The sequence below is a fragment of the Pogonomyrmex barbatus genome, unplaced genomic scaffold (genome assembly GCF_055798465.1).
Source record: "Pogonomyrmex barbatus isolate J1 unplaced genomic scaffold, ASM5579846v1 scaffold12, whole genome shotgun sequence".
NCBI classification, from domain to species: Eukaryota; Metazoa; Arthropoda; class Insecta; order Hymenoptera; family Formicidae; genus Pogonomyrmex; species Pogonomyrmex barbatus.
The window spans coordinates 3172025-3184576 of NW_028297108.1; the positions used below are offsets into that span (position 1 = coordinate 3172025).

The following is a 12552-nucleotide window of genomic DNA, read 5'->3' on the forward strand; positions in this document are numbered from 1 at the left end:
AATAATGAATTATGATGAAGAGTATCATGTACGCGCGTCTTATTATGAAATATCATTTTCACAACAACTGTCTTCAACAGGTATGCGGATATTGGTGATGCTGCTGCTTGACACTCTTCCTATGCTGGGCAACGTCTTGTTGTTGTGCTTCTTCGTCTTCTTCATATTTGGTATCGTCGGCGTGCAACTATGGGAGGGCATATTACGCCAACGCTGCTTCCTCAAGGCTCTGCCCAATGTCAAGTATCCCGAGTAAGTCGGCGAGAATTTTCAGATTCACGGATTTTTTGTTGACTACTTTTTTCTTTTTTATAAATGTTTTACTTCGATTCTTCACGTTATTGCGTCTTACGCTGCATCACATCTCGTTTGTTTCTTCTCTGTCTGTCTTTCGATTGCTGTGCAGTTGAAGTATTTCGTTGCTGATTATCGTGATTTCCGCGAGATATGCGAAACTCAACAATTTATATTCGACAATTTATCGTTAACTAGATATTTTTCGCGTAGTCCAAACTTGATGAGTAATAAAGCATCGTATTCAGCGTAAAATAATTCCTCGATTTTGGCAACTTCCATTTAAGATTCATCGTAAAAACGGCATATTTAGTCAAGATTATCATTAGCCGTATTCAAAGAAACACTTTCGCCTTTGTGTAAAGATTTTGGAGATTCATCTTAAGAACTTTGCAATAGCATATGTCAGAATATAATAAGCGACTACGCAAAACGATTAGGAGAAGGTCATTTTACATTATTATCAGATACACTTGCGTTTACCATGTTCAAAGCATGCTACTGCACAAAAAGGTCTATTACATAAGTCTACGTACGCAATTTTTTGCTTGGCAGTTTTTTGATAGATAGAATACTTCGATCTTTTGATACGTCTGCAATTTATTTTCATCACCTAAGACGGCACGGGTTTTTTCGAGATTTTAGTTATGGAAGAACTTGCGTCGATAAATAACTTGATCATGCGATTCTTTCGCATAAAATCTAATTTTAATTTAATACATTCAGATTGCATGGCGAACAGCTCGAGTTGTCGCAAAGCATCGCTTGCCGAGTTTTTCTTGCTGTAAATTTAACGCTCCACTCTTTTTTCCCTTGCTCACTGTCTTTCGCCAATTCTTCTCTACGCTAGTACTTTGCGCTCGATTCGCTTTTACCAAACGATCGATATTTCCTCAGAATACAGTGCAAACTTCGTGACTCGTGCTCACTCCGCCCGGCTTATCACGAAATTACCCATAAAATATCATCGTCTCGAATTTAATCATGGAGACTTGATCATAGATTAATTAAACATTCTTAATGCTTATTTATATAATATTGCGTTTATTATAAATGAAAAATATACCACAAATAATCATAGAACACATATTTTTTATACTTTTTATATGTTTTTTTATAGGATTATTTATAATTATGTTTTAATGCCTTATACATGTATAATATCTATTTAAACATAAAAACAAGAACAATTATTTTTTCTCAGTAGTATTTTTTTGTTACTGGTAACTTGTTTGGAAAGTAAATCTAAACAAATAGAAGTTTTGGCATGAAGCAGCTCTGTAAGTGTCAAATATAAAAATTTTAGGATAAACAATTTTTCTTAATAACACTTATGCATTATATATACACAACAATATAAAAAAGATATATAACTTTTATTTGTAACTTTTTAACTTATATTTGTTTTCTGTGCCATAATAATGAATGAATAATTTAAAAAATGGCAATCATTGTCTTTGTTCTATTGATTCTGATACATAAAACTTTTTTCAACATAAAAGTAATTTCAAAAGCACTGATACTTACAGCGGCTTTTTTGGCAAATCTTCAGATATCGATTTGAGATTGTTGTGGCGCGTTTTAGATGAGAAAAATATCGTCGGTGGCGAAAGGGACCATGAAAAGTTCGTGAAAAGCCCTGGATGGATCACTATGTTCTACTTTCTGAACTTTTGCTTTACAGGAATATATCATGTTAGGCGATCTAAGACGCTCTGTCTCAATTTCTTCCCTCTTTCTCTTTCTTTCTCTCTCTCTCTCTTCTTTTCTTTCTTTCTCCCTCTTCTCCACGTGACTAAAAAAAAATCTAGATGTAAGTACATGACCCCAGGGAGGCAGTGACAGGCTATTGTTTCGCTGTTGCAGGTTACTCTCGGACGAGTACTCGGTTCGATCACGCATTTAGTAAGCTCTAGTAGAGAACAATGTGCTGTACATACATATATATCTTTCTCTATCTCTCTCTGAACAATACATATCTATATAAATCACAAAATATACATACACGTGGCATCCATATGTACATAAATGTATATACATGCAACCATACGTGATGTGTATATGTATATATTATCTCTCTCTTTCTGTCGCGTTTTCTCTCTCTTTCTATCTTTCTCTCTCTCTCTCTCTCTCTCTCTCTCTCTCTCTCTCTCTCCCCTCTATCTTTCCCTCTTTTATTTCTTCTCTTTTAACTATTATACCAATGTGCGACTGTACCGTAGTGTGTACCATATAGAGCATGTCGACTCTCAATTGATGACGAAATAAGATATTGTTTTGAATATTAGCTGCCGATCGAGGAGATGATAGTTTTGAGATCCCCGAGAGCGAGAGAAGCGAGATCGACCCTTCTGAACTTCGAGATATTATTTTAATGCTCGGACTATTTCACACTCAATCCAGCACTGAAACTCTTCTCTCTTCAACGTATCCGATTGTATATAAATCGCGTGGGAGCGCGGTTTCGAAAGCGGGGATACGTCGATGATGCATAAAGGAATCCATAATTTGTTGATGACCCGGACACTCCACGTTCTCTCCACGAGATTATTGTACTCCGATACTTTGGAATCTCTTCGGTTCTGCTTCAATGCACGAGTCGATGTTCCTTCTTCTTTTACTCTGGACATGTGTACCTCTTTCGCGGCTCACGCGTCTCTCTCTCACTCTCACTATCTCCTTCATTCTCTGCCACTATATTTTATCCTTCCTCAGCGTGTGTCTAGTCGTTTAACGATGCTTTCTGCATATGTGAACTACCGTTTAAGCAACTGTGTGTGTGGCATCGGTGATCTCTGTGGTTTCACTACATCGCACTGCTTTCACGATAGCGTACCTTTCCGTTGCATACGTAGAGTGCCTCGAACTCACTGTGACCCATGCATCGAATATCGAGATTTTTGATACGTGAATTTCAAGTTGATGTCACCTTGAAATAGGAAATTCCTCATCTTTAATTCTTTGCCGTGCAAAAGCTCGGAGCTTCAACATTTCAAGGAAACATCGTGACGTGACTCTCTTTCAGAAATCTCATTGCGAGGCATGAACGCAGTGTCTCAAGCACTCTGTGTCAATGACGTTGCTGTCAATGAATATGAAACGAGACGAAGATGAAACGAGACTCTAGGCTTTCACACGTCCGCACGTTTCGTGGGACGTGCCGTTTCTCAGATACGATTATGACATATTTAAGGAATAGGAAGCATATTTCAAGATTTACCATCCTAGATGCATATTTGCGCGCCCGGATGCACAATGCTTCGAAGTCGAATTTAATTTCGAATTTGCGTGGCGCGATAGAGAGTGCGGCAAAGAGAAGTAGGTTCCATAAAACTCCAAGCCCAAGCCTAGAGAGAAAGCTAATTAAACGCGCGGTGCTCGCGCGATCTATTCCGGTATACGTAGCAGCTATTTTCGAACGTTTATCGACTTGGTAGCGCAGCGCTGGGGCATCGCGGATAGCGATGGTCCTGGAGGAAGCGATATTAACTTGCAATTTTTAAAGCATGCAAGTCAAATATATTCTGGAAAAGGCGTCAACGTCTATCTCACAGTTGCCATAATGATAATTTGAACAAGCATCAAAAGTAACGTCACGCATTTGATTCTATATGCAATAATGTTTGAGATAAAACGTTTACGGTTTAAAAAAAACAAAAGTAAATGCACACAATCTAGAATTTCATCCTAAAAATTATCTCAAATATCTGCTTACTTCAATTAAAAATATCGACACGCTATCGCTACCAAGATGCGCACAGAAATGTACAAGATTTTTATTATCATGCTCTCATATAATAGTCTATTTTGCTTTGAAATAAAATTATTATAATGATAAGTAAAGTAAATGCATATTGTTATAAATAAATAGAAATTAAAATTAACAGATTTAATTTAATTATAATTATAATTATTTCTATGATTTTTATACGACTTTTTTTATGAAGTTTTAAACAATTTCTTTTCCTCATATCATCATATTTCACGATGTTTTCAAATTAAAAGTGACATCAAAATATGAGGGCACAAATATGAGAAGTTTGTCGCGATATGAAATTGCGATGAAGCGATAGTATGGGGATTATGGGGATTGATGTATTGTTTAAAAGTAGGACATCACCTTATAAATATATACGGGAGGATGTAGAGCGACTGGCACGATCAGCACAACGAGCACAAACAAGTAAAAGCACATGCCTATGCCGCATTAAAGGCACGCAAATTAAGAAGAGCACAGGCGATTACGTGCACACTGCTAATTAAGCATACATAGCGTGTGTTTGGATAACGATTGTGTCGCATTATTTTAGCAAGTGTAACGCCTTGTAAGGCAATATTCCTCTATTGCTCCATTTATTGTTCGAATATCAAGAACGATATTTCAACATGATACTGTTAAAAAATTTAAGAATATCAGCATGATGCGAGATAAAGTGCAAAGTAAGATCAATCATTGATTTTAACAGGATTATCAATCACGAGTACGTCTGAAAATTCAGAATAAAAGACGCCAAGATATTGCGATAGAGGAGTATAATCGAGCTCGGAGAAAGATAGCACAGTACCTTCCAATTCTAAAGGGCATAGTGCAAAATATCACATATTATTAGATTTGAAATACTACATTATTTGTTTATATTTCGTTCGTTAATATGTCTAGGATTATGTGCAAATATTAATCCATATATGAGAGAAAGAGAATATTGTTAATTTTGTTTTTTGATTTATACCATACATATCTAATAATATTAAATAATTTTTTATCATTTTGCCATTCATACTAAATAACATTTGATTCGTGACCATCGGTATTCTTCGTGCAAGATTCCACTTATGTTCCTCGACAAAGGTAATCTTTGAACGGTCGTTTATTTTCGGCACGATATCTCGGTACGGTACCTCGTGTTAATTATATTTCTTTTCGCACCAGCCGATTTTATTTTCGGCGTGATATCAGTCGCGTGCACGCAAACTCGTGTCGGTATATATATACGTATATATATCTGCATTTGCCTATATTTTTCTCTCAATCGTTACGCACGTACGTTATACATCATTTTTCTCTCAATCGTTATGCACGTACGTTGTGCATCTACATACGTGTACGTATACTATATTATACGAGGTGTCCGAGAATCATCGGACGAGCTGTCGACCAGTGATATAAACATGGTCGAAAGTGTAAGCATGACAAGGCCGATGGAAAACGCGCCCGATTTCCCGAACAACAACGAGCTTTATTCGAAGCAATCTCGGGACAAATACCGCGTTAAGTGTGTATCGATCAGTTTCGCGAATCAATGCCACAGCCGCGTTACGCTGACAATGATTTGCGCGACGTGTAGGTCGTTTACGATTAGCCTTCATTCGTATAGCACAGGACTTTCGATCGATCGCATTTACATATTTTCGGTTCTAATACCCATCTATGCAAGAAAGCGCACTGGGAGCTCCTCCGGTAATTCCGCGACCCTCGGAATATCATATCATATTTATAATAAATATAATCATATTTATAATAAATATATGAATATATATATATAAGGAATTGCTAAAAACCATCATCTATAATAATTTCTTCTATCTCATATTCGCATCGTAATTTCTTTTCTCAGAGAAGACAAGCACTTTTTTAAAACATGTCATTTATATTCATGTTACATTATTAAATATATTCATGGGAAAATTAATAATTTCAATATCGAGGATATTTTTAAAAATACGAAAATCGTTAGATCAAATTCATGTATTTTCGACGAATTATTCTAAAAATTCTCATTCTTTTTTCAAGTGTTCCTTTTAAATCAATGCGTAAGGAGTTATTTTAGATGGCGGTTTCTAGTGACTCGTTTTGTATACATTTACGCTATATATACTATATATTATATCAAACACGCTGCATACCTACATACAATGTACGCATAAGCGAAGCATGCGAAGAGTGCATCCGTGCATAATAAAGCATATGTACGCAAGTCTTTAAACTTAAGAATCTACCCGGAGATCGTAAATGTACGTAAATTTTTAATCGTCAATTTGTTTTTCCAGTGATCTGGAGAAGTATTTCGAGTATCAGGGTCAGGATTACATTTGTTCGCGTCCCGACGACAGCGGGATGCACTCCTGCAGTAATCTGCCACCTCTCAAGTTTGGTGAGTACTCTCTTCAGAGAATTTCAAATGAACTTGCAAAATATGACTTAGTATATATCAAGTTTATTGAATTAAACTCTCTAAAAATCATATAAAAACATGAGATTAAAAGCGCTTGAGATAGAATATTCATACATATAAAATCCAAGAACATATTATATGAAGCGTACTTAAATTTTAATAAGACGCTTTGACGAGAGAAGTTTTGGAATAAAATATTTTTCATGCTGAATCCCTAAAATTCCATGTAAATTAATCACTTTACCACATATTCCGATAACCGCTCAATCACCGTAATCAGACGCAACGGCGGTTTTTCACATTCAGGGAACGTGGTGTGCAACAATACCGCAGTGCCAAACAGTAACATCACGTTTATCAGCAACGATACCTGCGTTAATTGGAACTACTACTACACGGAGTGCAAAGGCCAGGGCAACAATCCATTCCAAGGAACAATTTCGTTCGATAACATTGGTCTCGCCTGGGTTGCCATATTTCTTGTGAGCGCTTTAGTTACTCGTCCTACATTCGTTCAGAAACGAATAATTCACGTATGCATGTGTACACGTACTCGTGGCGCGGAATATTTCTCCCTATCTATAAGTAAAATACTTTTACGGCGCCCGAAAGTCGATGGAAATGCGAATCACACACACATTAGTCCACGATAGTGGAGAAAAGAGAAAAATTATTCTATCGATATTGCGGACGAATTGGTTTTCATTCGATAAGATGTTATCACGAGTGAGTAATGTGCCAGTTGGAAGGCGTATTTCTATATGGTGAAAATGTAAAAATTTCACGTATTTCTTTTTAACGGGTTTGATAAAATAATTTTTCTTTCTAAAAACCTTGGCTTAAGTTTAAACAAAAATTATGATATTTTAATATTTTTTACTGACATATCTTAATTTATTAATAGGCTAAATTTGTCATTTATTATTATTTTACTATAATGCTGAATGGCGCAATCATGTTGATTTGTAGGTAATTAGTCTGGAAGGATGGACGGACATAATGTATTACGTGCAAGACGCCCACTCGTTCTGGGACTGGATATACTTCGTACTCCTGATAGTCGTAAGTGCTCCATTTCCTGTCCCAATTGCACGAGAGCGGTATGTAAAGCTTAATGAGTAATATACGCAGCCTGTTTCTCGCATTCGTGTGTTTTCCATGGGCATACACCTTCAAGATAAATTATTTTTCAACGTAAATGATGATAATAACCATTATACCGTAATAATTATGTCATACATAATTAGTTGGTAAAATGAGAATATTGTAATATAATCCATAAGAAAATAGCAAGATGAGAGATAATGATTGCAAAATAAATGTAAAACAAGTGCAGAGCACATTATAAAATTGAAGATCCGCGAGTTAAGGGCGACTCGCGTTTGCAGATCGGCTCGTTCTTCATGATCAACCTCTGCCTGGTCGTAATCGCGACGCAATTCTCGGAAACGAAGAAGCGGGAGATGGAGAGGATGCGGCTGGAGCGCGCGCGTTACCATTCGACCTCGACGCTCGCCTCGTCTACGAATACCTCGGAGCCTACTACTTGTTACGCCGAAATCGTCAAGTGGGTGTTCTTCGCTGTTACATATTCCCCGAGGACGCCGTTGACGCGAGTCGGATTGCCCCTCATCATTCATTCATCTGCAGAAGATTCGCGGCGCTCATGCTGAATAACAATTTGATGTCTCTTTCCAGATATATCGCCCACCTCTGGCGACGGGGTAAACGAAGACTGATGAAGAGATATCGCCTGTGGTTGTACAGGAGACAGCAGAAGCGCGAGCAAAATCTGCTCAAAGAACAGCAGAATCAAGCTTTTCGTTCAAATACCACTGCTGTTGGGCCGAATCGCGTACCGGGCGGTGAGTAATTTTAAATGTGAAAATCAAATATTAAAAAAAAGAAATTAAATATGAATTTTGAGGTGAAAAATTTTTACAAATTTTTACGATCTTAATATCGACATCTATGTGAACTCTCGTAATTGCTGCGCATCCAGATAGAAGACTGCATCACGGGAGGTGTCCGCGACTCCTCGCCGCGTTAGAATATGCGGAACAACAGCAACAGCAGCAACAACAGGCCGTGAGCGGTCATGGCGGATCCGTTGCTGATTTCGCTGCGATCACATCCCCGACGCAATCGATGGTAGCAATCGCCGCTCCCACGATCGTCGGCAATAGCGTCGGTGGTAGCGGAAACTCGGACACAGCATCCCGAGCCAGCCCCGAACTTTCCGAAGCCGAGGCTTCCACGAACATGTGCCACAGATTGAGCGTTCATCGCACCTCCTCCGCGTCCTGCAACGGAAGTGACAACGTCGTAGGAAATGCGGCCGAGGCAAGTACAATCATTGTAGACATGCATGCGAGAACGCATCACACATGAGATCTTTCACACATGTCAAAGCGACAAGCGACATAATTGAAATAAAACAGAAAATGATTTTTTAATAACATATAAATGTTACATAATTAATTTAATTAAAATAAGAGAAATAATGGTAAGTAATTAATTTATGATATTAATTTTATTATCGGAGACCCACAATGTTATTTCGTTTCTCCGACAGTCTCAATTATGTCGCTTGAGCTTTCACTTTTTGGAAATATTACACTTAATTTTATGATCTTATTAGTAGAGATATATCGTAGGCAAGCAAGAACATTTTTGAATGATTCGTTAGCGCTCTTCCCGTTAAGCTATTCTCTTTGCTGATTTCTTATCTCTTATCTCTGCTTTATACCGATAGTAGTGTTGTACTTTGATAGTGATTATGCTTCTTCATAGAAGAATATTAGCATTTACGTTCCATTGATTACGTTTGATTTCGAGTTCTTGTGGACAGTAATGGAAAGTACGTTTGCACAAGAAAGAGCGGTAATTTTGAACTTTAGGTACGGCAGGATATCGTGCATAAAGTTTCTTCCCTTAATGCTACAAGTTTGGGCCGAGAACGGTTACGAGAGAGAGCGCTTGTCGTAGTGCGTAATATGCATAACGTATGCTTGATTATCGCCTTCTAGACGAACAGCACGTTGTTGAGTCCACCATGTACGCATTATCGGAGAAGAAGCAGCGTAATGTTTAGCGACGTGGTACTGCTCCATGGCAGCAATAATGTCGGGAATGCGTTGCAGCCGGGGATGACGGTGACACCGGGCGAACGCAACGTCTGCTCGAGCGAGAAGATGACACAGACGGGCGATGGTAACGTTTGGTCCAGTCCGCTGTCGGACCATGCACAGGTAATTTTTCATCTGTCACGGTTGCTTCGCTAAATCGCGGAAGTCTCTTCCTTTCCTAGATAAAACGTATATTGTCGCAGATGCAAGTCGAGCTGGGTGGTAACGAGGCTATGACGTGTCAAGAATTGCTGGCTCTCAGCGGTGCCCTTAGCGCTGCTCTACCTACTGGCCAATTAGCGCTCGATTCTTTTCTAAATTCTCTCACAAAAGGCAAGTCTATATTTGATACGACAAACGTGATTTTAAAACTACAAATTGTTGTCACAAATTGTTGAATTATTATTTAAAAATACTTTGAGCATTTTTTAGAGTTTAATTACTTATATTTGCGTTTAATTTTCAGAATTAAATTAAATTAAAGTAAAAACCATTAAAGTAATAAAATCTTTTTACAAAAATATTACATTTTTAAAAGATATTATCAATTTTGTAAATATTTTGTAAATATTTGGTGTAAATATTTTATTTTTTATGTAAACATTATGAGCTTTAATTATTTTTTGTAAATAACCATATGATAATTAAATAAATTGATTGAGACGAAGGAAAAAACATAAGAATATCTTAATGTGTTTCGTAGGTATAACGGATCGTCACATCACATTGGAAAAACGCACACAGTGGTTGACATCCGACGTTGACAATTGTTCCTGTTGTTGCGAGCTGCAGGGAGGCGAACAGTGGCCGGACGAGAATGAAAAGTGGCAAAAGTCTTCGCGGCCCAAACGGTTCCTGAGACGTGCCGGCAACTGCTGCATCTGCACCTTGCGTTGTATAAGACGGTGGATCAAGAAACTTGTTGAGCACAAATACTTCCAGCAGGGTATTCTACTGGCAATCCTCATCAATACATTGAGCATGGGAATCGAATATCACAACCAGGTGATTCCTTACCTCCCTCGAATTGGACAGGAATATATATTGGTATCGATTGATCGAATATTACTCTGGTATTTTTTTTGAATTTTTCTATTCTTTTTCTATAATTTAATATGACATGATTAGCTTTGAATTTGTTATTAAATTAGCGCAATGATATTCTTTGTAAAAAGTATACACAACTATTTTATAATATCATTTTTAAAACAATTTTTATAATTACTAAACATTGCTCCACAAAATAATTATTAATCATAATTATTAATCATGATTATATGCAGCCGGAACAATTAACAGTGGCTGTTGAAATAAGCAATATTGTATTCTCGGCGATCTTTGCGGTGGAGATGTTGCTTAAGGTAATAGCAGAAGGTCCATTCGGTTATATCAGTAATGGCTTCAATGTCTTCGACGGCATCGTCGTCATCCTAAGGTAAGACAACTGTTTAAAATTTTATATTACAATATAAAATATATTACAATATAAATTACAATATAACACTTGTGTAAACAAATAATATTAAATAAGCATCATATATATGATATTGAAGTCTTGTAAGATCCATATATGTATATATGCGATGTCAGCGCAATCTCATTTTGGTTTTACGAGAGAGCCATAAAGCAGCTGTCTCATAAAAGTCTCCGAAAACTCATCATCTGCTACAAAAGGAAAAACATAGTTGTAACATAGTTGAATTTCTTACGACGCGTTTCCAGCGTCGTCGAGCTCTGCCAGGCGGTCGTGGAGGAACGTGGCGGCAGTTCCGGTTTGAGCGTCCTGCGCACCTTCCGCCTCCTCAGGATCCTAAAGCTTGTGCGATTCCTGCCCAATCTGCGACGTCAGCTCTTTGTGATGCTGCGCACCATGGATAACGTTGCCGTATTCTTTTCTCTTTTAGTACTTTTCATCTTTATATTCAGGTAAGTCGCCGTCTTATTTTCGTCCGCGTCAGCGACACTGCCGGAATTCCGGGCCTCGGGCCCGCGTCACCGGATCGTTTCTCCATTTCTCCGTTTCCCTGTTTCTCTTCTGTTTCTTCTTGCGATTATGATGATCGTTCGTCTACTTCGCGAACCGGTATCATCGCCAATTTGAATTTGATCGCGAAGGAATCGCCCGATTGGAACCGCGCATCGCGTTTACACCGATTACGGGGCGCTGCCGCGTCTTCCTGTTCTAATTATCATCTCATCAGCCTAGTAACGTTTGCATGTCTGGCAAGACAGATCGAAGTTACGAAACTGCCGATAGATATTGTCAAATAAATTGGGCAAGAACTTTGAGATATGAAGCGTCGATGACGAAATATATCCAAGAATAATCTTGGTCCTGTAATAATATAAAATATTTTGCTTTAGAAAAGTCACGAGAAAGCTCGATGGATTTTGTGTGTCTCATAATAATAATGAATTCATATCGTTCCCGGCAACAATGGCGACGGAAACTATGTTCGATAATCAAATTTTATCCACGCTATTCACTAACTTTATAAATATAAAAATATGAATTTTTAAAAATTATTTTTAAAAATTATTTTTAGTTTAAGAAATATCTTTTCTAATTTTCAAAGAAGGTAAGAATTTGAAGAATTCTAAATATTGAAAAGTTTTTTAAAGATTAATACTTTTGTTAATATAAACATTCAAAAAAACCTACAATTTCTAATTTCTAAATTCTAATTTTCTCCAAATTTAAAATTTCTGTTGTTTCTTTCTTGTTAATTTATAGAATATTATGTTTAATTTAATTATATGCACTTCATCGTAACATCGTCGACGCTCGATATTTCGAAAACAGCTTCTTGCTCGCTTCTACGAATTTTCGAGCTTCAGGAATCGCGCGCCGCTGCTCTCCGAGCCGAGGCCTACGTTAGGTGACTGTTTTCCGTTCATACCTTTCTCTTCTACTTTATTCGCTTTTACTTTATTTCCGCGCGGTGTATGAACCGCCA

At 37.5% G+C, this 12552-nt stretch overlaps 1 protein-coding gene across 7 annotated transcripts in view; it reads left to right on the plus strand.

Annotated features, from left to right (window-relative positions):
* Ca-alpha1T (Ca[2+]-channel protein alpha[[1]] subunit T) overlaps nt 1-12552 on the plus strand; it is a 47165-nt gene that overhangs the window by 14451 nt on the left and 20162 nt on the right. For 3 of the 7 annotated variants that reach the window (XM_089071674.1, XM_089071672.1, XM_089071673.1), the window contains exons 5-17: nt 81-252; nt 2161-2199; nt 6343-6446; nt 6774-6949; nt 7437-7529; nt 7856-8034; nt 8166-8332; nt 8470-8810; nt 9497-9718; nt 9799-9928; nt 10299-10600; nt 10879-11030; nt 11318-11521. In XM_089071674.1, the coding sequence (XP_088927800.1) occupies nt 81-252; nt 2161-2199; nt 6343-6446; nt 6774-6949; nt 7437-7529; nt 7856-8034; nt 8166-8332; nt 8470-8810; nt 9497-9718; nt 9799-9928; nt 10299-10600; nt 10879-11030; nt 11318-11521 (2281 nt within the window). Of the gene's footprint in view, nt 1-80; nt 253-2160; nt 2200-2506; nt 6262-6342; nt 6447-6773; nt 6950-7436; nt 7530-7855; nt 8035-8165; nt 8333-8469; nt 8811-9496; nt 9719-9798; nt 9929-10298; nt 10601-10878; nt 11031-11317; nt 11522-12552 lie in introns of those variants that run through there. The other 4 variants (XM_089071675.1, XM_089071676.1, XM_089071678.1 and 1 more) reach the window with 3 other exon arrangements.